This window comes from Peromyscus maniculatus, chromosome 7, assembly GCF_049852395.1.
Source record: "Peromyscus maniculatus bairdii isolate BWxNUB_F1_BW_parent chromosome 7, HU_Pman_BW_mat_3.1, whole genome shotgun sequence".
NCBI lineage: Eukaryota > Metazoa > Chordata > Mammalia > Rodentia > Cricetidae > Peromyscus > Peromyscus maniculatus.
Window position 1 is genome coordinate 117,230,943 of NC_134858.1, and position 25,377 is coordinate 117,256,319.

Consider the following 25,377-nt stretch of genomic DNA (forward strand, 5'->3'; position numbering starts at 1 on the left):
ACTATTATTATTGTTGTTGTTGTATCTGTGATATATTCTATGTCAGAAATATGCCACACTAGTTTAACAAATTCTCCATGAAAAAAGAAAATTGTCTAATTTTCTTTGTTAAAAAAAAAAACTGTCATAATAAATAGCATTTTGCAGACATATTGTTCAATTCCTTTCATAGGGTAGAGTTTTAGAAATGGAAGTATCTATGACCATTGCTAGGGATTCTGATGTGGCTAGCTGTCCTTAGAGACAGGTTTTAACCGACTCCATGAGCGGTGTGTGACAGCTGTCTCCCTCTACCTGCTAATCCTGTTTCTGTTCCCAGCACACAGCTGTTTTATCAGCCATTCCTTTATTTTCGTATTTCTTCTTTTGCCAAATTGCTGCTCAGAGCCTTTGCTGATGGTCCTATTACAGTGTTTGTTTATTTTTGAATTGTCCTTTTTAGATTGCAGATGTTACCTCCCAGTCTGCTATATAGCCTGCTGTCATTTCCCTGGCTTGTCATTTATTTATTTATTTTTTATTTTTTAAGTTAAGAAATAATTTGAGTTGGGCAGGATGGTGCATGCCTATAATCCCAGAACTGAGGGGTGGGGAGGGAAAATCAGGAGTTCAAGGTCCTTCTCAGACATGTAGTGAGTTCAAGGCCAGCCTGGGCTACATGAGACCCTGCCTCAAACAAAACAAAACAGTAGCATCTTTCCTACTGGCTTCCAATGCTGTTGTACTCATTCTCACAACAGAGTAGTAGTAAAGCCTGGACTGCAGTTTGCCACACGCTGTGGCGGGCACTCCTGCAGTGTTTCTCCTAAGTTCTACCATTTGATCCTCACAGCGGCTTTATGTGATATATAATATTTATCATTCTCACTGTATAAATAAGAAAACAGATATATAGAGGTTAAGCCATGGACCCAAATGATGCTCCCACTGTGGTTTTGCCTGCCATCTACCACCACAGGTAACTCACAAAACCACCACCCATAGTGCTACAGTCACTCCAAGTCAATCACCACCCTAAATGTGATGTGTATTGGCTCTCATGTTCTTACATATTAAATGCATGGTAACAATATATCATATATGTGTATTATATTAAACTTCATGCAAATGGTTTGTGTAAAAGTGTTCTTTCTCTCAAGTTTATGAATTTATATATATTATACATACTGTGTACAATGTTTTATTGTATGAAGGAGATGGAATTTATTGACCTTCCCCATCACCTTGTTTTTTTTGAGACAGGATCTCTCTATGTAGCCCTGGCTGTCCTGGAACTCACTCTGTAGCCCAGGCTGGCCTCAAACTCACAGAGATCCACCTGGCTCTGCCTCCTGAGTGCTGGGATCAAAGGCGTGCACCACCATGTCCAATTTTATTCACTTATCACTTGAATTCTTTTTCTCTGTTTTGAGATATGGTCTCACTGGCCTCATACTCGCTGTCTTCTCTTCGGTCTCCTGAGTGCTGGGGCTACAGTGTGAACCACCATGCTTGGCTACACCTATTCAGTTTTTAGTGGGTAGACATTTAAGCTCATTTTCACTTTCCCTGTAACAAGAACTGTGAAGAGCTTCCTTGTACATGTTAACTTGTACAGATGTATGAGTCTTTTTCTTTTAAGATTTATTTTTATTAAGTGTATGATGTATATGTGTCTGTGAATGTATAGCATGTGTATGAAGTAACCATGGAGATTGGAAGTGGGTGTCAGATCTCCTGGAGCTAGACTTACAGGTGGTGGTCAGCTGCCTGATGTGGGTGCTGGGAACCGAACTCTGGACACCTGCAAGTGCTCTTAACCACTGAGCCATCTCTCTAGGCCCCAATGTGAGACTTTCTTAAGAATATATATATATTGTTGAGTTATAGGGAGTTCATGTCTGTGATTTATCAGACAGTGTAAACTGTTTCCCAGGAGAGATGTCTCAAAACTACACTCCAAGAATTGACATCCCAATGTGTCACATTCTTGCTAACCACAGAACATAATTTTTGATTCTTTTGTGGGTGGGAAATAGCACATTAATGACGCTTCAGTTTTTATTTCTCGGTATTTCTCTTCATATTTGTAACCACCTGATTCACCTGTCAGCGTCTCTGTCCATGTTGTGATCTTCCCCACTGTCCTAGCGAGTTATAAATGTCAACCTGACACAACCTGGAGTTACCAGAGAAGGGGTCTCAGCGGGGTTGTATAGCTCAGACTGGCCGTGGGCATGCCTGTGAGGAACAGTCTTGACTGTTAGGGATGATTAGGCAGTAAGAAAGCCAGCTGAGCCAGCTGTGGGAGCCAGCTGTGGGAGCCAGCTGTGGGAGCCAGCTAGCAGTGTTCCCCCACGGTCCCCATCTTCAGGTCCCTGCTCTGACTTCTCTCAACAATGGACGGCGACTTGGAAGTGTAAGCTAGACAAACCCTTTCCTCCTTGTGGTGGATTGAAAGAGAAACGTCCCCTGTAGGCTCATGTATTTACAGTTTGGTCTTCAGTTTGCAGGGTTGTTGGCTGAGGTTACAGAGCCGTTAGGTGGGGCCTTGTTGGAGGGAATCCAGCACGGGGGCAGGCTTCATCTGGTTCACTTATGTATCTCAGCTTCCCGCCCCTGCTGCCAGGACACGCAGTCCACAGGAACCGTCAGCCAAAATAAACTCTCCCTTAAGCTGCTCTGGCCATAGTGTTTTATCACGGCAACAGAAAGGTAACTAACACTCCCCAAGTTGCTTTTGGTTGGAGTGGTTTCCACAGCAACAGAATAAAATCAGGACAGATGTCAACTGTCCTTTTCCTTACTGATATGTAAGGGTGTGTGCCTGACATCTGCATCCTAGAAGATGTGTGTGATCAAGCCAGTGTCTGCTGTGCACTAGTGACTTTGCTTGGTTTACAGTATTTTACACACACACACACACACACACACACACACACACACACACACACACACAGGCTTTTTTGAGACAGGGTTTCTCTGTGAATCAGCCCTGGCTATCCTGGAACTTGCTCTGTAAACCAGACTGGCCTTGAACTCAGAGATCCACCTGCCTCTGCCTCCCAAGTGCTGGGATTAAAAGCATGCTCTACTACTACCCAGCTAGTATTATATATTTTAATGCAAGTATAGCAAGCAATCTTCTTCCATGTTCTCAACTTTAAAAACTTTTTGATTATAATTAAGTGTTAAAGTCAGTTCCTCAGCATCTAGTTGGTGAGTACGGCATCAGGTAGGGGTCTAACTTAAGTTTCCTCCACAAAGAGCAACCACTGTTCCCAATATCATCTGTGGAACAGGTCATCCTTTGCTTATTGATTTATAAACTGTCTTCAATAGGATTGCTTTATTCCCAATATTTCAGCCTTACAGCACTGATCTCATTTATAGATTCCACATTTTAAAATTTTATTTATTTATTTTTATTTTATTTGCATTGGTGCTTTGCCTGCATGTATGTCTGTGTGAGGGCGTCAGATCTTGGAGTTACAGACAGTTGTGAGCTGCCATGTGGGTGCTGGGAATTGAACCTGGATTCTCTGAAAAGCATTCAGTGCTCTTAACCACTGAGCCATCTTTCCAACCCTCCCCCATGTTTTTGGTTTTATAATATATCTTAGTATATGGTAGAAAAAATGCCACCTTATTCTTTTTTCAAGTTTGTTTGTTTGTTTTTTTATTTTGTGTGTGTGTGTGTGTGTGTGTGTGTGTGTGTGTGTGTGTGTGTGTATTATGTTTGTGTGCATGCAGGTGCCCACAGAGGTCAGAAGAAGGAGTCAGATTGCCTGAAACTGGAGCTTCTGACAGTAGTGGGAATTGAACCCAGGTCCTCTGCAAGAGCAGCCAGTGCTCTTAACCACTGAGCCATCTCTCCAGCCTCAGCCCAACCTGCTGTGTTTTTAATTCTTTCGTGGTGGGAGGCTTTTCAAACCATTTTCTCCAGGATGTTGCCTTTGATTATGAAATGGGCCGACAGTTTAATCCCCCAGTCCTCTCCTTTATGGAATCTGCTTTTGGAGGCATGCTTGGAGAGTCTGTTTCCCGCTAAGGTTACCTACCTATGCTTATGTTGGTTATTTTGTTTCTTTACATTAATATCTATGTCACCTGGACGATATTAAATTCAAGAAAAGCAAAGCCTTTTATAGTAGCAATAAAGCTATCCAAACAGCACAAAATGCAGCTGTTACCAATACCCGAGTGGCAGGTTTAGCACAACTGTCACTTAATCATAAGCTGACAGTTCAGCAAAGCCACCAAGACTCTTCATCACATCCAAATGCTGCCCAGTCCTACCCAGGAGAAAACTAAGCTTCACTTATATCCCACAATGACCATCTGATGATCCCTCAACAGCTGAAGATGCACCCCCAGACTCCTCATGCTGAGGTGTACCAAAAACCACCCGATACCCCCGGCTGCACCACAAGACTCTGCATGCTAAGATGTACCTCTCCTTTGATTTGCAAGAAAGAAAGTACAAGAATAGCCAAATAGGCTCGGATGATTGGAAAATGTTGAAAAAAATCTGCAAATGACCACTTAAGGTTCTGGATTTGTAAAGCAGTTACGGAAGAAAATACCCACAGTTTGCAGTGTGTGTGAGGTCACCTGCCTGTGTGAGTCACCCGAGCAGCTGGGCCAGGTCTGCTGTGGGACAGGCCTGAGACCCAGCTAAGGGCCTCCCCACTGGCCGGGGCAATGATCCCCAGGGACTCTGGCCAGTCCTGCTGAGGACCTCTGGAGGGGAGCTGGCTGTGTCCAAGTGTCAGGATATAGTAGGTGCCTGTCTAGTTCCACCATGCCACCCTTCCTGCCTCAGTTTCTCCATCTGTATAGTGAAGAGGCAGAACTTGATGTGGTTTCAAGAAAACTGTCCGAAGGAACCCAGACATCTTGACTTCTGGGGTCAGCTTCTTTAATAACAAGCACAGCCTCATCTATGCTGAGGGCTTGTTCATGAATCTGGAGGAAAACACGTTACAGACATCATCTTATTCTGCTCATTAGCTTCCTATGAGGCTCATATTGTCTCATTCTTGCATTTATTAAATTCAGCAAATACTTATCGTGCCAACTACCAGGATTAGTTAGTAAGGGCTGAGTCAGAATTCAAATCTGGTTCTGTACAACCTTGATTGACTCACGATATTCAGTTATCAGTCCGTCCACCTATCCACTGGCCCAGCCACCATCTATCCACCCAGCCACTGGCCCAGCCACCATCTATCCACCCAGCCACTGGCCCAGCCACCATCTATCCACCCAGCCACTGGCCCAGCCACCATCTATCCACCCAGCCACTGGCCCAGCCATCATCTGTTCACCCAGCCACTGGCCCAGCCACCATCTGTCCACCCATCACTGGCCCAGCCACCATCTGTCCACCTATCCACTGGCCCAGCCACCATCTGTCCACCCAGCCACTGGCCCAGCCACCATCTGTCCACCCATCCACTGGCCCAGCCACCATCTGTCCACCCATCCACTGGCCCAGCCACCATCTATCTACCCATCCACTGGCCCAGCCACCATCTATCCACCCATCCACTGGCCCAGCCACCATCTGTCCACCTATCCACTGGCCCAGCCACCATCTGTCCACCTATCCACTGGCCCAGCCACCATCTGTCCACCTATCCACTGGCCCAGCCACCATCTGTCCACCCAGCCACTGGCCCAGCCACCATCTATCCACCCAGCCACTGGCCCAGCCACCATCTATCCACCCATCCACTGGCCCAGCCACCATCTATCCACCTATCCACTGGCCCAGCCACCATCTATTCACCCAGCCACTGGCCCAGCCACCATCTGTCCACCTATCCACTGGCCCAGCCACCATCTGTCCACCCAGCCACTGGCCCAGCCACCATCTATCCACCCATCCACTGGCCCAGCCACCATCTATCCACCCAGCCACTGGCCCAGCCACCATCTATCCACCCATCCACTGGCCCAGCCACCATCTATCCACCCAGCCACTGGCCCAGCCACCATCTATCCACCCAGCCACTGGCCCAGCCACCATCTATCCACCCATCCACTGGCCCAGCCACCATCTATCCACCTATCCACTGGCCCAGCCACCATCTATTCACCCAGCCACTGGCCCAGCCACCATCTGTCCACCTATCCACTGACCCAGCCACCATCTGTCCACCCAGCCACTGGCCCAGCCACCATCTGTCCACCCAGCCACTGGCCCAGCCACCATCTATCCACCCAGCCACTGGCCCAGCCATCATCTGTTCACCCACCCACTCATTTCTTCCTTTTCCTATTTAAATATCCACCCACCCACCCATCCCTGCCTCCCACTCTGCTGCTCTCTAATCATCCACTTATCACCTACATATCCAACTATCTTTCTCTACCTCCTATTTAATTTTCCACGCCCATCTCTCATTCCACCATCTCTAATCATCTGTTCATCTTTCTGTCCTTCCTTTCCTCTCTCCCTATTTAATTATCCATCTGTCCTTCCTTTCAGTCTTACTTCTCTCTAATCGTCCATCTGTCCGTCCATCCATCCATCCATCCATCCATCCATCCATCCATCCATCCGTCATTTCTCACTACTTCTTCCAATAATCCATTCATCTCTCTCTTCTTCCCTCCTTCCCCTACCCAGGCACTCACCCTCCCTTCTCCCCATTCAGCAACATGGATGCTCATCTGTACAACTCCCTGCCATACGAGAACAGCCCCACCCTTCATGCACTTCCCTGTCCGTCTACTCACCATTAAATCTCATGTCCCCACACACTTCAGATGCACTCACTCACTCACTCACTCACTCACTCACTCACTCACGTTTTGTAGCATTCGAGCACAGTGACAGCTCAAACCCTAGTCTCCCACTGCAAATCTACATACCTTTGCTCCCCAAAACTTGACTTTGGAACTTCCTCCTCCAAGATCTCTTCCACGACTCACACCTTCAAAAGCTCCTGTGATGTTCAGAATCCCCTCCCCATGTAAGCGATACCCTTCAGGGATGCTCATTTATGAGTCAACGATATGTGGTCCTTACCAGGTTTCCAACCTGCAGCATCTCCTCAAACTCGACGGTCATGTTGTAGTGCTCCAGAGCCATGAAGAGTGTGTTGAGCACAATGCACATGGTGATAGTGAGGTCAGCAAATGGGTCCATGACCACGAACTTCACCTTCTGCTTGATGGACATCCAGAGTGGGCAGCACTCCCAGATGAGGTAGCGCTGGGCAAAGCGGTTCCAGCATGGTGGACACTTACGGTGGGACTCCTCCAATTCTGAGGACAGCCAGGGAGTTAACTGGGTTTGTTGACCAAGTTGACTGCATCTGGTGGCATTCTAGAAGGGTCTCGGGACTCGCATGGGGGAGATGGCAGGGTGGTAAATGACAGTGGTACAATGAGGGAGGGCTAGAGAAACGGGTGGCCTGTGTCTCAGCTCTGTACTCTGGAAATGTGGGAAGAAACGGCTGCACGGGTAAGAAATTATGATGGATCTGGGAGGTGGTGGTGCACACCCTTAATCCCAGCACTCAGGAGGCAGAGCCAGGCGGATCTCTGTGAGTTCGAGGCCAGCCTGGGCTACAGAGTGAGTTCCAGGAAAGAAAGGTGCCAAAGCTACACAGAGAAACCCTGTCTCAAAAAACCAAAAAAACCAAAAAACAAAAAACTAAGATGGACATGGGGAAATGAGGACAGGACAGATTAGGATTAATGTAGATTCATGTAAGATAACCATCTCCCATGGATATGAGCAGGCTCAGAGCAGAACAGGCTGCTAGGTCAAGAAGCAGAATAGCCAAGTTCTGATATGAGGGTACACAGGACAGAGTGGGGTAGGGTGCTGGGACAGGCTGTGAAACACAAGCACATACCCGGGGCGGGGTGACATGAAATGGGGCACCCAGTTTGTCCTGGAAGGTGTGTGGAGTTGCCTAGGGTGGGGCCAGCTGAGATGGATGCAGGATTGTTTTAATAGTGTAAGAGGATATGGGATTGGCTGAGAACAGGCTAAACCAGGGAGGGCATGCAGGAGACAGGGTGGTTCTAGACAGACTGGGGTACGCTTAGGAGAGGGCTGGGTGAGATGGAGAAGGGTCTGGGAACACCTAGGAAAGGGGGAGCAGAACCAGAGAAGAGCCCAAAGAACAGGCGAGAATATCCACTGCCAGAAGAGATACCTAGGGAAGGTATGGGGCTCAAGGGTAGGGGCAGACAGAGAGACATCTGGGGGAGGTACAGGGTCCGAGGGTGGGGCAGACAGAAGACGCTGAGGCTGGAATGGAGTTAAGGCTGGGAAAGTGGGGATGTTTAGAGAACACCAGGACACTGACCTTCCAGGGCGCTAGTGAGGACGCTGACAGCACTGAGCGCCCGCTGCCGTGCGCCGGGCTCCTCAAAACCATCTGCACATGGAGCCTGCGGGGTCAGCATCTGGGGCCCACCTGGCTCCTCTGATGGCGTGGTCTGTGAGCAACCAGGAGACATGCATCAGCCTGGGAGGGCGCTCAGGCTGGGGAGGACTCAGGAAGGCAGAGTGGAAGTCTTGCTTTTGTGTTTTGTTCTTTTTATTTTAAAATTGCATTTATTTATTTATTTGTTGACTTATTTGTGTGGGTGTTTGCATATAGGGCGGTCGGAGGACAAAGAGCAGGAGTCAGTTCGTTCCTTCTGCCAGTGGGTCTTGGAGACTGGGCTCAGGCCGTAAAGGCTGGCAACTATTACCTTTACCCGTTTAACCCTCACTATCCCCCCCCCTTTTTTTTTGAGACAGGGTCTCATGTAGCCCAGGCTGGCCTTGAACTTGACACGTAGCTGAGGATGTCCTTGAACTCCTTGATCCTTCTGCCCTTATCTCCCAAGTGCTGCTGGGGTTACAGGTGTCTACCTCACGTCTAGTTCATGCTGTGCTGGGGATGAAACCCGGGGCTTGTGCACGCTAGGCGAGCACGCTAACCACTGTCACCAAGGATGGAGGGCTTGATGGGACACCGAACGCAGGACTTGGAGAACCAACCCTGCTCCAGCTAACAACTCCCCGATCCTTGTTCCTCTTGCCTACCATCATCTCCTTCTGTGTTCTCAGTGTACATATGCCATACGGGCCCTTCCAGGGCCAGAGGCTGCCACATATATGAGCACACGCAAACATGATCTTAATTAAAGCTCTCTATAGCTAAAGGCAGAAAGAGGCTGAAAAAAAAAAAAAAAAAAACACCTAACGTACTCTAGGATGACATTCACAGAAACACAAAAAACAGCAGGGTTGATGCTGGTGGCAGGCCACGTCACCTGCAGGAAGTGTGGCTCTACCGACTTAGAAAATTTTAATTTTTAATGATTATTATTTATTTTACATGTATAAGTGTTTTGCCCACATGTATATGCCTGTGCACCATGTGGGTGCCTGGTGCCCATGAACATTAGAAGAGGACATTGGGTGCCCCGCAACTGGAGTTACAGAGAGCTGTGAGCCTCCACGTGGTTTCTGGGAATCCACATGGTATGCTGGTCCCTTGGAAGAGCAGTCATAATCTCTTCAGCTGCTATCTACACATTTTTAAATGGTCCCGAGAATCCCTGTCTTGTAATCTACCTTCATAAATACTTTCACATGCCCACCAAAACTGCAGAGAAATGATGTACACTGTGGCACTGTTCCTAAGACTGAAACAAAACAACCAGCCAATAGGAAGATTATTAAAATCAGTCATGGCCACAGCCCAACCCTGAACTCTGACAGAGACCACAATGAGAAGCAGACCTGGGTACACGCCATGGGAACATCTCCAAGACAAAGAGTTAGATGTAAAAACAAGACAAAGATCTGGGGAATATGCCCAACTGTTAAAAAGTGCTGGTACTTGTGGAACTGGGCAGAGCGGAAAGGGACAGGCAGGTCCCTGTTCACGTTATGGACTTTCCTGGGTTGCCTTCAATAACCACTTGCAGGTAGAGACTGGCCGCAGGACTCTGGGCTGTCTGGTGGCAGCAGCTGGCAGGCAGGCACTCTCGGGGCTGAACCAGAGAGGGCTCCTCCTGCTTCCCCATGCGCTGGGGCCCTCTGTACCCAACGCAGGGCTCTGTTTGCAGACCAGAACTGGGCTCGCTGGGGACCGGCCAGGAGTGGGAAGGCACTCCCAGGGGCTTCTGCCTGCTAATCTCTTTGACTTTTCAAATGTCTCCATCTTGGTTGCTAATTCCTTTAACCTTACAAACGACTCCGTCTTGGCCTGCTAATCCCTTTAAAGTTACAAATGGGCCCTGCAGAAGTGAGAATGGGGGAAGTCAGAGTTCCCGGTAATGAAGTGTGTGAACTTGGATTCCTCCCGACATGTGCAGTACAATGAGGTGATTTGCTCCCTAATGGGATTAGGAAATTCTATTAGTGCTCCTGGCCGCGGAGCTCTGCCTGCCTGAGGCTGGGCTCCAGAGCTGGCCTGCCTGCTCAGGGCTCCTGGAAGCCAGATACCCACCCTCCAGGTGATGGGCCCTGAAGGACACAGATGGCTCTGAGCCGCTCTGGGCCTGGAAGTTCCCCTCCTTCACTTCCTCATACAGGACGCAGCACTTGACACTTGGCAGTGCATCCCAGAAGCCTTTGCTCACTCACGTCAACAACACAGAGTAACACGCTCATGAGGCGAGGTCTGGCTAAGCCCTGGACCTGTTTCAACTCTCTTGGTCCTACCACCTGCTGACGTACATGTTTAATCTGATCTCCACTGCAGGAAATTGAGGCTACAGATGATTAACCGTATAAAGTCCCACAGCTAGAGGCCATGTCCCCCAACCACCACCACCGTCCTGACCAGATCGCATCATCCAGTGGTTGCTGTCCTCTGTCCTGTACATGTGTGAGCCGCACTTCAGCCCTTTCCTGAGCGGGCTGTTCAGGCCCTGTCTGTGGAGTTGCAGGGGTCAGCACAACACCTGTGGCCAACCGGGCGGGCTCCAGTGTGCCACTGACAGGCCTCTCGTGATGAGCACCTTGCTGACGACGGTTCTAAACATCCGATCCCTCTTTCAGCCACACTGACCTCACAGTGCCACAAGCCAGACAAGCTCTCCCCCAGGCAGTCGGCAATCTTGCTGTCTGTGACACACTTTGGTATTGATAGCATGGTACTACGGCATTTTAACAGTGTCAACCATGTCCTGTATGCCTTTAATCCTGTCCATATTAGCCACTTCCACAGTCCCAATGGTCCCAAAGTGGGCATTTTTTACCCACTGTACAGATGAGACCCTTGAGGTGCAGATGAGTAAAAAGACTTGTCAGCAGCCACCCAGCTGGTAAGCTGCAATCCGGAATCCAAACCCAGGTTAATGTCGAGAGCGTGGGCACAAACCACTCAGGCCACCAGCCCTCCCTGCAGTAGAAGGCAACCCAGCTCTTCTTCTTGTAGTCACTACTTAAATGCCTCCTAGCAGGTGTGTTGGGGTTCCCCTCTCCTCTGCCTGCTCCCCATTCCCAACACTTACTCCCTTGGCTGGCACTGAGTTACAAGTCAGTAAAGTATTACTCAATGACTACTTACTTACTGAGTAACTGCTGTCTAGAATCCTCCGAGTACCCCTTTGCCATCTAGCCCAGTTTGCTCCTTCCTGACATCCAGAAGGCGCCCGATACCGCACACGGTCTCTGGGACACTGGTCTAGGTCTATCGTGGCATCTTGGAACTGATACTTCATCACGTGTGAACTGTGTGACTCCATGCTCATCACTACATCACCATGCATGCTTACATATACATTTTTCCTTCTTCCTTCCCTCCCTCCCTCCCTTTCGACTTGTCTGCCTACCTGGTTGGCATAGAAACTATGAGGGGAGAGATGTTCTGGGAGTGGGGCACACGGTAGGTGTTTGATCAACATTCAGTGAGTAGTTTTGAACCTGGTACTCATCGCCAGTTTGGGCGACAGATCTGGGCCAGGGGTGGGCTCACCGTGTCTGGGGCTCGTTCCAGCACCACAGGGCGGAGGAGGTGGCTCCCTGGGGAGGTGGCCTCTGCGTCACCTGCCCCCAACAAAGAAACTACCCCGTTGCAGTCCACGGTGCTGTTTCTTTTGCCATTGAGGACATGAGCAGGAGCGGGGGTCCCAGGGCTGGGCGCTCCCTGGGCACTGGGACGGCGCAGGGGCCAGGGCACCAGCAGCGACGTGCGGTGGCTCTCACTCTCCCCGGCAGTGCTGTTCTCGTCATCTGCAAAGTCGGCCTCGGAGCCCTGGTCCCGTCTTCGGAAGGTGAAGATGCTCCCTCGGCTGGAGCGGGCCTTCATCGACGTCCGGCTGAGCCGATTCTGAGGGTACAGGGAGGGTACTGTAACCCACACGGCTCTCCTGTGGGTCCCCTAACTCTCATGGTGTCAGCCCTGCTCAGATTCCTGAGCACTGATGCTGGCCACAGGGGAGCGGGTGGCCTGAGAACGGAGGGGTGAGAGTACCTTCTACACTGTCAGGGTCTCTACTCACTTCATGTCTGTATCTCTGGGTCTGGAGCGGGGACGAGGCTAGGCAGCAAGAGAGAGAGGACCCACACGAGGCCCCCAGGCCTGGCCCCCAAACTTGACTTGCTCCAGGCAGCAGGCATCGTTAACATGGGAACCCACCCTGGCTCTCCTCCACTTTAAGAATGACTTTGGGAAACTGGAAGGGCTGGGAGGGGTTCGAGGATGCCTTTCTTAGAGACCAAGCTCGGGGCTGTGACCACGCCAGGGCCCACCATGATGGGCTCTGCAAGGGCCAGAACCACGTCGGGATTACCAGTGCTCTGGGGCCATCTTCTGAGTCAGACTTGGGGAGTCTGTCATCCCCACCGTCCTCTGTCCCGGAAGACAGGCGTTTCCTCCTCTTGCTCCTTCTCTCGTGGTTGGTTACTGGGGCCAAAGGGGACATCTCCAAGGAGCTACGGGACACAGTATCCACAGCCCTGATGGTGAGGGCCTGGAAAAAGATGGAAGAAAGGGTGTTTTGATCATGGAGAATCCTAGGGGAGCTGAAGGCAAGCGATGTATCTCAGTGGTTTGGTGGCCCGATCACTAAGGAGACTCCCACACTTGACTCATACTGGGGATGCCATGGAAGTCATCCCAGGCAGATCCACAATGCCTTGAGAAAGATCAAGAACCCGGAAGGGAGAGTAAGCAGCTAAGTAGGGGTGCGGAGCAGTTGAGGGAGGGGTGTTGGTGGACAGAGGAAAGAGCTGGATAAAATGTCAGGCGATCTCCTGAAGGTTCACCTGGTCAGAAGGACACTGGAGGGATCATGGGGTAGTGAGCACACACAAATGCCTCCAAACTGGCTCTTTTTCCTAGTTCTTTTCTGTGTGAGTGAACCTGTGTATGTACAGGCCAGAGGTGGGCCTCGGGTGCCATTCCTCAGGGTCATCCATCTTCATTTTTGAGACATCTTGCATTGGGACCCAGGACTCATTGATTTAGTCTCGGCTGGCCACCAGTGAGCCCCAGGGCCCTGCCTGTCTCCACCTCCCCAGGGATAGGGCTACAAGCCACACACTGCTTTTTGATGGGGGTTCAGGGACTGAATTCAGATCCTCACGCTCGTGTGGTAAGTGCTTGCACAGGTGAGCCACTTCCCGGCCCCTTCACTGCGGTTTCCAACAGCTTCCTACAGCTACCAGGGGAAGCTGAATGTGGGCAGCCGGGAAGAACGTCCAGGGCTCAACCTTGGCCTTTTCACTAGCACATCAGAAAGAATCCCTTGACCAGAGTAAACTCTCTCCATGGGCATGAACCTTGTACCAGGCATGTGCGGTGCCCACAGAGGCCACATTTACTGAGAAGCCATCAAGGCACCCAGCTTGCACTACCTGGAAAATGTGGTCACAGGGAACAATTTTACCCAGTGTATACCAACAGGTCCACCTTGCCCAGTTAAGTACGGCCTTCCACCCATTATGTCCCACCTGCTGGCCTTACCCAGCATGCACCGTTCCTCCGGGCACTGTTTACTCACCTCATGCTCTTTCTTGAGCATCTCCATGGCCTCTTGGAAGCGTTTCTCCTTCTCCTCCGTCTCAGCAATGGTGGCTTGGTTTTGCTCCTCGTAGGCCATGGCCACCACGGCCAGGATCAAGTTCACCAGGTAAAAGGAGCCCAGAAAGATGACAAGCATGAAGAAAATCATGTAGATCTTCCCTGCGGACCTCAGGGTCTGGAAGAGCAAGGGCCAGAAGTCACCCTCACTGGGGCTCCTCCTGAGTCACGGCATTTCTAAGTCACCGTCTGGCTGTGCCAGGGGCTCCGTGTCCTAAGCCTGCAGGTGGAGGAAAGCATGTCTCCCCCTGGAGTAGGTCACGTGCTAACCCACAGGAGAGTGTCCCACTTAGAAGGAGGCGGGTGTCTCACCTAATGGGGAGAATGTTGTATCAAAAGAGAATGTTCCACCGTACAGGGTGGAGGAAAATCTCATCCACAGAGCAGAGCATCCTCTAGAAAGGGACTGCAACTGAGCCCTTCCCCCACCTCTTCTGTAACTCTCACCAGTGGAAAGCTACCGGGGACGTCGCTGGCCAGCGCTTTGTGCAGCCTGACCTGGAGCCCATGCCCAGCATCCCGCTGCCAGCCCAGCCACCCCCGCGGGCACCTGCTGGTATAGGCGTTCCCAGCAATCCTGTGTCATCAGGCGGAAGAGCGCGAGGAAGGCCCAGGCGAAGGAGTCGAAGCTGGTGTAGCCATGGTCTGGGTTCTCACCTGCCTTCAGGCACCGGTAGCCCTCGGGACATGTCCTGTAGCCAGACATAGACACTCTTGTCCCATGCTGCGAGGGGCCCTAGCTCATTTCCCTGGGCCATGGGCCAGCCTGTGCCCACCTGCTCTGAGGCTGTCACCAGGCTTCTTGGTCTGTCCCCATGATCTCGTTCTTGCCATGTTTACGGTGGGCCAGGCTGCCATCTTCCCCTCTCCTAGACCTACTTGGAATCTCTAAGGCCCACATCTAGGTCCTTCCGCCCACATGACACACCCTTCCCGGCGGCGGCTGCTGTTGCCACCATTGCCTCCTCCTAGGGAGGAAGCACAAGTCCCTTCCTTGGCTTGTCCAGTCTGTGGGGAGCTGAACACAGGGGGAGCCCCAGAGGGAGGAGAGCAGCAGCAAGGTTTGGCTGACTGTGGGCAGAGGCAGGGTCACGGGGTGAAGTGCTGGGCTGGGTTGCATCTGGAAAAGCGCCTGTTTAATACACACACACACACACACACACACACACACACACACACACACTATGGTGGGAGAAATTTGGCAAGTGCCAGGATATTCCTAAGGGCAGCTGTGCCTCACACCAAGACACCCAGACATCTCTCCCATGATGGAAGGAGACAGCAAACATGAGCCCCAGAATCTCACGGCAGAAGCAACCCCTCACGTGGTGAGCCTCTGAACCCTTACCCTGTCCCAGACTACAATGTACACAGAGCCCTGGAAATCGTCCCTGGAGACAGGAAATGTCAAGGCACCAGAGCCAGGCTGCTAGACCGAGGCCACACTCACCCCGGAGGGCAGAGTAGCGGAGATGGAGTCAGAGTCTAGTTCGGATACTGCAAGGTACCCTGGGAGGCCCCCGTATCCCAGCCCCTCTTTAGGGCTCCTCCCTTCAGATCTGGCCTCTTCCCAGTGACCTCCTGTGGCAAGGGAGGGTACGGAAGCTTCAGGAAGGGAGACTAGGGAGGGCGTCACTGTCTTAGGGCTGGGGTGTCGGAGATGGAGCAGCCGGGAAGATGCCGAAAGCTGCCGGGGGAGAGTGCCACCTACCCGGCGTCAGAGCTGTTCCCACACAGCAACACATCCGTGGTGCCATTCTTGAGCAGGTAATTGTCTGCAAGGAGAAACCTGGGTGTGAGCGGCACGGGTGACCCCAACTCCGGGTGCCCGCCTCACACGGGGTCTGGGAAAGACATTGCCAGTCACTTTCCGACCCCCGTCTGCCACTGTCCTTGTCCTCATCCCTATGCTGGGCCAGGACTCAGTGGCCCTGCTTCTCTCTCATCCTGCCCACTCACTGCCACTCCTGAAAACACAGGAAGCCCTGGGCAGGCTCAGCTGTCCCGAGAGGCAGCTTCTGTACCCTGCTCCAAACCACTCAGGGGGTAGCCAGGGCCAAGAGAGGCCCTGAGCCAGGAGGCAAGAGTCTGGGCAGAGCTCCAACCTGGCTGCTGGGTCATCGTGTGGCCCATTGCCACAACAGAAACTGGTAGAAGAGATGCCTGCCGATCACCATGGCAACACTATGTTCCGATGGGGCTGGGTCCATACCAGGTGAGGCACAGGCCGCCTGCCCTGCCATCTCCCATCAGTCACCACGACCCACCTTTGTCTCGGGAAGCATTTCTCTAAGTGTGGGCCTGACCAGTAACTGTCTGGGAATGGGTTGGGCTATAGCTTCTTCAACGCCAGCCACACTTGACTCAGGAGCAGGCCAGGGCCTGTAGTCTGCACTTTCTGGAACCTTCCAGGTCACTCTGGTGTATGCTGAAGTCTGGTGCCACTCATGTCTGCGAGGCCACAATAGAACCATACCCACATCCACTCACTGAGTCTTCTGTCTGCTTGTTTTCCAGTGGGGTGCTAGCGCTTGTATGTAAGAGGCCCTAACTTCAGGACAGCCCTCCGTGTCCTTGTGGCCTGGCATCTGGCCTGGCCTCAGCATCTACCTTTGATCTAGACGGTGCTTATTGAAAGAGGCTGTGCCCAGCAGCCTGGAGATGCTGAAATGAAGGATGTGCACAACTGTATAAGTCAGTCTGTCACAACCTTCTTGAAGGGCCGTCGGGTGTGTACATTGGAGTGGCAGCCTGGACACCGGCGAGGGCACTGAGTTGAAAGCTCTTAACCAAGTGTGGGGCCACTCAAGCTTCCCAAGAGCCCAGGGAGGCTGGTCTCCTCACCACTGCCAGCACTCTGGACTCAGCCTGTCCCCACACTATACAGGAGCGTGTGTGTGTGTGTGTGTGTGTGTGTGTGTGTGTGTGTGTGTGTGTGTGTGTGTGTGTGTGTGTGTACATGTGTGTACGTACGTGTGTGTGTGTGTGTGTGTGTGTGTGTGTGTGTGTGTGTGTGTACGCACTCTTGAGTGTCAGGTGTCTTCCTTGTTTTTCATTTTGTCACTTTTTTGAGACATGGCTATTCCCTGAACCTGGAGCTTGCTGATTTGGATAGACTGGCTGGCCAGCAAGCCTCAGTGACTCTCCTGTCTCCACCTGCTCAGTGCTGGGATTACAGGTTCACGGTATCACATGTGGTTTTTAATCCAGGTGTTGGGATTCGAACTCAGGTCTTCATGCTTGTGGCAAGCACTTGACTGACTGAGCCATGTCCCTACCCCATAAACTATCCTTCAAACACCGTCCCTCCAGATAGCCGGGGGGCCTGCTTCTGACCTTCAGCTGGCTCTTGTGTCCCAGCAATGGTTGGGTGGTCCCGGAGGCCTGCCCGCCCATCAGGAAGCCTAGGTGGAAGATGCCCAGCTTTAATGGTCTCCCAGCACCCTCTCCTAAGGCACGGTTGAGTCCATACCTGGGTCATTGAGGTAGAGGTCCAGAGAGGCCCAGACCTGGCCGTCAAACTCCACAGAACCATTGGTGCCATTGAGCTCAGTAAAGTTGCGCACACACTTGTGCCTCAGGTTGCCCATGAAGAGCTGCAGGCCAATGAGGGCAAAGACGCTGAGGCAGAAGACGGTGAGGACCATCACATCAGCCAGCTTCTTCACAGACTGGATCAGGGCTCCCACAATTGTCTTCAGGCCTGTAAAGTGAGATGGTCACCCACAGACACTCTGCTCTACAATCCTCTGGGTGGAGGCTGGGCCTGTAGGACACTGAGTATCCTGAGTCCTGCGCTGAACGGGGCTGGGACAGGGATGGCAACCACAGCCAGGGATGCAGTGAAGGAGGCTTTCTGCGCTTTTTCAGAAGGGGTTGAAACTCTTTAGTCTCCACCAGCTCAACATATGAAACAGTGTGGAAAGTGTCTTAAGGCCCCACTCTGGCTGGTCCCAAGGTATACCAGGTCTGGCCCTTTCAACATAGCTCACAGCAAAGGAGGCTGAAGTCCAGACCCATTTGGAGCCAACGCAGGACCTCCGTTTGATCTGGAAATGGTAGACACAGCTGCTCCTGGTAGGGGGTCTTCCTGCTCTACTGTTGGGGGCAGCTGTCTTGGAGACAGGGAATTTCAGTGATTCGAAGGAAAGCCAGGGTCTGGCTGCGGCTAAGTGGTTAGTGTACAGGATGGATGCAGGGCTCTGGAGGAAGGTTTGGCAAGGTGAGGTGATGTCCTAAGTGGCTGGGGTGGGGTGATGCTCTGGGTTTGGAACCATCTTTGGGGAAGGTTATGGGCAGGGGCTAGGTTGAGGCACGCCTCTCTTCTTCATCTGCCCTGACTCTTGGGGTCCTCTCCATCGCCCCCATTTCCCCAAAGTGGAGTGGCTGGTATGTTAGCTGCAGAGGGCAACTCCCTGCAGAAGCCAGCGCCATACAGCGGGGTGACAAAGAAGCGTGTGTGCACACATCCCATCTGACCCTCGGCTATGTCCTAGGGCAAGTGCGAGCGGAGCGCCAGGAGCAAGGGGCACCCCTGCAGCAGCAGGGCCCCAGCCCCCACCCCCAAAGCGGCCAGATCTCAGGTTAAGCTCCATCCATCCGTGGTCCAGCCTGTTAAAGTGTTAAGAGCACTGTGACTATTGTGTCCACGGCCCAGAGACAGAGAAGCAGTGATGGGCAGGTGAGAGAGGGAAGGGGACAGCCTCGCCACCACGGCACCATCACTGCTGTCCCGGCACTCGGCACTCTATGGAAATCATCCTGGCACATGTTGGCAACCGCCCGGTGGGCAGGGGAGGGGCAGGGATCCACGTGTCCTCTACAGTTCAGAACTCTGAGGACCTACTGGGAGACACACGTTTGGGTCTGGCCCTCTAACTTGGAGACGGCTTCATTTCAGGGGTACATGACAGGGATGGTGGTTATCGCTTGGATGCCCACCTTGGACTGTACCTCAACAGTCAGGCTAAAGGATCTTGGGCCCCGAATAATCTATTCAAGGCTGGCAAAGCAGGAAAGGTCATCCACCCCTTAAAACCTTCCCTCCTAACAAAGACACAGTTCACTTATGTCAAGAACGGTTTCAAACCCGCTGCAGGAGTTTGGAGTCGGGCCGCTTTGACTTCACTCCTGGGTTTCGAGATGAGACAGAGGCCCAGGGAACTCTGAGGTTCTTTAGGACGCAGCCCTGGGGACCCTTTCTGTAGGCAGCATCCCGTCAGGTTGCAAAACACCACTTTCTACGGCCACTTTGGGGACTGCTTTGTGCTGCCTCGCTTAGCTGCTGGAGGCTTCAGAAGACTTGTTAATATTTCTCTTTACCTTATGTCTTTCTGTAGTAATAGGGAATTGAACTCCGGGGTCTTGGATGCCCTAAGCAAACCTTCTATACCTATCTGTATCCCCAATTCTTCTTCTTTTTTAAACTATAGATGGTTGTGAGCCACCATGTGGTTGCTGGGAGTTGAACTCAGAACCTCTGGAAAAGCAGCCAGTGCTCTTAACTGCTGAGCCATCTCTCCAGCCCCATGTGTCCTCAGTTCTTTCATTTATTTTAAAATTTTGAGACAAGGTCCTAGTCTGGCCTTGAACTCATTCCATAGCTAAGGCAGGCCCTGTCTCCTGTCTCAGTCTCCCACACAGCCGAGACTGCAGACCTACACTCAGCTGGTGACATTTGCTTTCACGGGAGTCCCTGGGGGGTTGCCCAGTCATGGCAGGGTTGGGGACACTAGTGCAGACATTGGGAAGATGTGGTCCTTCCTGTTCACATACTAAGTGGGTTCAGAGCCCAGGAGACACATTTGGAGACATAGACTAAATACAAGATGGTCAGGAGTTATGCTCATAAAATTACCATGACCAGGGGGCTCTGGTTTTCTGATGTGAATTCAGAGCTGGGCTTCTCATGCCTCGAGGGTAGCACTGAAGTCACCAACACTGTCCTCTAGGAGTAGAGGCAATCACTGGTCCAGGGAGCTCCATTCTGAGGCACCTACGATGTAGGGGCAGTCTGGCGCCCTCCTCCACCGCACCACACCTTATTTTTGTGACAGTCTCTTATGGAACCTAAAGCTCACCGTTTCTGCTAGACTGGCGGCTGGTGAGTCCCCAGGATCCACCGACCTCGCCCCCCAGCCTGAGATCACAGGCACATGCCACCATGACCAGCTTTTTAAATGTGGCTTCTGGGGGTCTGAGCTCAGGCCCTCAAGGATGTGCAGTAAGGCGTCACCCATGAGCCACCTCCTCGGCTACTCTGAGGACAGAGTGTTCACGGGGACTCCTAGGCTCTGGTCACTGCTCCTCCAGAACAAGTCCATAAAAACGGTTTTCGCTCATGCTAACCTGGGGAGAGTGAACTAAATGGGGGGAGGGGAGAGGCTCTAAGGGTCACGGTGAGTGGGCACCCACTCTGCACACGAACGGGCTTCTGGGCACTTTCCCGCGTGGGCAAGTGGACCAGTGACTGCTGACGCTGTCTAGGCTTAGATATGCCGGGGATAGTTGCCAACATCTGTCGAGGAGGATTTCTTCCCGAGGCTACCATGCACTGTGCGCTAAACCTCTACTGCGCCATGCGCCGAGGGCTGGTAGACGCCAAGGCCCGATGATGCCTGTCCACAGAGTACACTTTGTGTCACAAGATGGGGGCCGAGGCTTCCATGGGTCACGTTAGGCTGGGATCTGGCACTCAGTCACAAAAGACTGCTCGTGGTGTGCCGAGTCCCTCAGACACGATCCTTTCCGGCTTCTCGTAATGCCTGTCCCGGCTTTTCACTAGGAAAGCAGCTGGGTTCAGTTTGGAGAAACAATTAGTATTTTGGGAAGAACTGGGGATCAGTCACATCTTGTTCTGGGCTCCTGGTGTCTGAGAGTGGGGCTTGGCTGGGGTGGACAGCCCAGAGCCCATTCTGAAGTTCCAGGGGGATTCTCCCACTGCCCCGACCTCTGGGAAAGGTATTCTGGTGACAGGCACATCTGAAGGGCCTTCCAGGGGGCAGCCATGGCTCCCAGGTAGCTGGAAAGGCCCAGGCATGTCCCTCTAGCCTTGGCGTTTAACCTGATTTTTTCACCTGAAATGACTGATATAGTTTTCAGGGCCCGGAGGACTCGGAAGGTGCGTAAGGCAGAGACATTGCCCAGGTCCACAAATTCAGTTGTGTATCTGTAACAAGGGAGATTCACACAGGACACAGTGACAGCACACAAGAGGAGACACAGTCACAGGAAGAGAGGTGGGAGACAAAGAGAGAGTCACTTGTGGCTGAGGTTGGTAGGCAACCCTGCTCTTACCTGGAATGACCGAAATAGTTTTCAGAGCTCTCAGGACTCTGAAAGTTCGAAGAGCCGACAAATTGCCTAGCTTTATATTTTCTGATACATACCTGTGGGACCAAACCACAGTTACGGCGAGTTACGAAGCAGAGAGCAGTGTGCCCTCCCCTCCCCCTCCCCCTGCAGTGTGCCCACCCCTCCCCTCCCCCTCTTCCTGCAGGGTCCGCCCCTCCTTCCCCTCCTCCTGCAGGGCCCACCCCTCCCTCCCCCTCTTCCTGCAGTGTGCCCTCCCCTCCCCCTCCTCCTGCAACATGCCCACCCCTCCCTCCCCCTCCTCCTGCAGGGTCCACCCCTCCCCCTCTCCTGCAGTCGTGTGTCGTCCCCCCCCCCCCCCCCCCGCCCGTCCCACTGTGGGGTGAGGTGGCAGATTTGGGTCCTCCCCTAGCCTTTCCTCTTGACACATGATTTCAGCCCAGGAGTCTTAAAGATGTGCACAGCAAGCTCCCAGATGCCTTTCTCCATGACGGGTCCTAGAAGGTACTAGAAGGTAGCTACTCTGGGGACGGAACATAAAACCCCAGGACTAGGTCTGAGGCTGGGGATACATTAGTATGTAGAGGGAAATGGTCCCAGAAGGCAATGCTGGGAGTGTGTAGGCTTCTGGTCTCACTAGTGCTTCTTGGCACCTTCTAACATCTGTCATCACCGTTACTTGGCTGACTCTGAAGTCCTGGTTGAGGCCACTGGATAGATCTCTCTGTGCAGGGAATGATCAGGGATTGCGATGTTACAAGAAACGGCATGAGGATTCCTGGGGGAACCATTCCTGAGATGGAGGTGTTTCAGAAGAGGGAAGGGAGGCTGTCTCCGTAGGCTCTGTCCTGTATGGTCTGAGGGGTGCTTGGCAGGGCGGGATGGCTATGAGACTCCCATCTTGAACCTGGACAGTGGTCTATCTCTGACCTCCAGAGGCACAGGAGGCACCTGTCTGCATAAGGCAGGGATCTGCCCAATCAGAACATGAGGCCATGCATGAACTGGGCAGGTCACATGACCACAGAGATATTGGAGAGGTGAATGCACAGTATGTGACCAAGGCCATAGGGACAGTGACAAATGACCTGTGATATTTAACCAAAGGCCTCACATCCAGGACATCTGACATTTAACTGAAAGTGTCTGATGTTTAACAAAGGATGTCAAACTCAGGGTGTCTGATGTTTAACCAAGTGTGTCTAGCCAGGTGTCTGGGTGGTGTCAGGTCAGGTCACCAGCCCTGCAGTGCTTGGTGAGGGTCTAGACTTGCAGAATCCACACTTCAGAATCTCTCCTGGAGCTGTTGGTGTCTACAGGTAAGACTCCAGCTTGGTCTAGCTCTGTTCACTCTTGGGATCCATCCATCGTCACAGGGTCCTGTGGATGTGTCTGCTCCCTTCTTAGACACATATTATTCTCAATGCCTTCCTTCTTCTGGCTACCCAAGGTCTTTTCTGTGGCATGGTGTCCATTCCGTTCTCTAGACTGGTTTCAGTTTACAAATTCCAATGCAGCAGCCACAAACATTCCATCATCCACTGGGAAGCAGAAATCACCTCTCTCATTCTGGCCCACGTGATGTCTAATTTGACACAAGCTATCCCTTTTATATCCTTAGAGTTCCTCCCTTCTCCTGGATGGCTCAGATCCCCCAGACCTCTGTCCCCAGTTTCCCTTCCCTTGTCTCTGTCTAGACTGTCACAGGGCTGTGAAGTTGAGCCTGAAACATTGCTGATGTTGCCATTCCATGGAAGACATGGCTCAGATGTTCAAGAAACCAACCCCCATCGCTGGTCTCCTGGGCCTTGTCTCCTGGTTACAGGGAGGAAGCAGAGCTAGTGTATAAGAAAGAGAGGGGCCGGCCATCTTGCTTTATCCCTCCTATCCCTGAAAGGCCCGGTTTGTCCGCTGATGTCTCAGGGATCAAGGATCCAGGAAGACAGGGCTGCCTGTCGGGCAGTGAGTGCTGAGTGCAAAGGAGCCAGGACCCCCCAGGTGACACGGACAGGCTGCAGAGCATGGGGGGGCACAGCTATGTCCCCCGGGAGGCTCGCCCCCATGATACGGCTGGAAATGAGACATAAATGCCGGTGATACTTGGCTGGAACACAGCCTGGGGTTAGAGGAAGTCTCGACGGAGGAACCTGAGCTGAGTGAGGCAGGTGCCTGGGGTCACAGTGTGACAGGTGGCTACTGGCTGTTTGTACTCTCCTTAGATAGAACCTGGCCACCTCCCACCAAAGGAACACCCGGTTTCCACTCAGCCCTCTCCTGGAGCTCCCAAATGTGGCAGAACAAAGGAGGCCCTTTCAGAGCAGACAGCCAGCCTCCTAAGTAGCGAGGAGAGGGTAAAGGGTGGGCAAAACTCTCCCCTAGGCCAATCTACCTCTTGGCTAGCTGAGTGGCTGGCCAACGGTAGGCAGCTCGGGACACAGAAGAGCAGAGGGTGGTGGGTGTGAATTCTGCACTGTCATACCAGCCCCAGCACACAGGAGGCTGTCTGGGGGCTGAGAAACTCCAGGGAACGGCACATGCTGGCCTTCTTCCTGCCCCACCCTATCCTAAGACAGTGGAGCCCACGCTGTTAGCTCCTGTGGCGACTGGCCCCCTCCTCTGTGCCCTCCCTCCTTCCCTCCAGGTTTGGTTTCCATAACAACCCCAGAAGGTGGGAGGCTGTTAACTGGCAGGTAATGCCCAGCTTGGGGGGGGGCATGAAAATCCCCGGATGTTGGACTGTGACCTGAGCCTGACGAGGTTCCCAGCACCCCTGCACCCGCTTCTAAACTGGATGGGGTGTCAGAGGGAAACCTGGTAAGGAGAGTGAGCTGGGGAGGGACCTCTCCAATCCATCCCTGGCAAGGAGCTGGGACACCGACTTTCAGTCCTAGAACAGCTGCTGACTCTATCATTATGGGTAGGTGGGTTCTCTCTGAGCCTCAGTTTCCCCCAAGGTAAAAGGGGGGGTTGGATGTTGAGTTTCACGTCATTCAGCTTTTGCACCACCAGGACACCTTTGATCATCCTGTGGACTCAGTTCACACAGTCTGTATCTCACAGGTGGGAACTAGTTGGCTTTCAGGAGGCAGAGTGGACATCAATCAAAGCTGTGGGACAGGTTTGATTAGTGACAGAGAGCTTCCAGCAGTCCATGCGGTCCTGGCAGAAGCGGACCGGCTACTTCTCTAGATGCCCAGATTTCCAAGAATCAAGTCTGGCTCCCCGGTTGTGCCTGGTTTTGGCACAGGTGTGGCTGTGGTGAGGGTCCAGCTCCCCCGTCATGACTGTTTTTGGCACAGGTGTGGCTGTGGTGAGGGTCCAGCTCCCCCGTCATGACTGTTTTTGGCACATGCGGCTGGGTTCATTAGGAAGCACATCACATTTTCTTCACGGCTTTTAGTAGAAGGAGAGGTTGGCCATGAATTCCATGGGAGAAGGAGACAGGGATTCTCCAAGACAGGACCCTGTAGGACTTGCCAGGGACATGAAGCCACATAGACCATCTTCTAGACATCAGGGCTGAGCTCAGGGTGAGCTGGTCCTGGGTGAAAACTTTCCCTGGAGTACAGCAGCATCTTTTCGGTAACTCCAAAGGCTCCAGGATGGGGAAGTTGGAGGCCCAGGCGGACGTTGGCCACTGTCTTGTCTAAAGCTCTTTGTGCTCCGTGGATTGCTGGTCACCCCCGCATCCTACAGAGACCCCAGAACCAGAGCCCAATCTGCCACCACACTCCAAACAGCAGCACAGTGAAGCCTGAAGTCTGACAAGTTCTCCCTCTCAAGCCCCAGATCCGCCCCCCACTCCGTTCTCACTGATGATCCTGCTTCTTATTTCACAGAAAATAGAGGCAATCAGATGAGAAATCCTTCTCCTCTCTTCATCAGCTCTATCAATCCACCTCCACCTCCGGCCAGAACTCTGCCTTCCTGAGCTGAAGGTCAATGCTCCCCTCAGCACCTGGATTCCCACTTGATCAGGAAGCTCAAGGACTTTGTTCCTGAAATTCCTCAGCCGGCCCCTCTCCGACCT

General features: G+C 52.4%; 1 protein-coding gene across 9 annotated transcripts in view; it reads right to left on the minus strand.

Annotated features, from left to right (window-relative positions):
- Scn5a (sodium voltage-gated channel alpha subunit 5) overlaps positions 1 to 25,377 on the minus strand; it is a 97,677-nt gene that overhangs the window by 40,650 nt on the left and 31,650 nt on the right. For 5 of the 9 annotated variants that reach the window (XM_076577349.1, XM_076577344.1, XM_076577346.1 and 2 more), the window contains exons 6-14: positions 21,113 to 21,204; positions 17,509 to 17,739; positions 15,748 to 15,811; positions 14,587 to 14,728; positions 13,957 to 14,154; positions 12,745 to 12,924; positions 11,928 to 12,281; positions 8,313 to 8,445; positions 7,019 to 7,257 (exon numbers count right to left, since the gene is read on the minus strand). In XM_076577349.1, the coding sequence (XP_076433464.1) occupies positions 7,019 to 7,257; positions 8,313 to 8,445; positions 11,928 to 12,281; positions 12,745 to 12,924; positions 13,957 to 14,154; positions 14,587 to 14,728; positions 15,748 to 15,811; positions 17,509 to 17,739; positions 21,113 to 21,204 (1,633 nt within the window). Of the gene's footprint in view, positions 1 to 7,018; positions 7,258 to 8,312; positions 8,446 to 11,927; positions 12,282 to 12,744; positions 12,925 to 13,956; positions 14,155 to 14,586; positions 14,729 to 15,747; positions 15,812 to 17,508; positions 17,740 to 21,112; positions 21,205 to 21,332; positions 21,425 to 25,377 lie in introns of all 9 variants that reach the window. The other 4 variants (XM_076577350.1, XM_076577348.1, XM_076577345.1 and 1 more) reach the window with 1 other exon arrangement.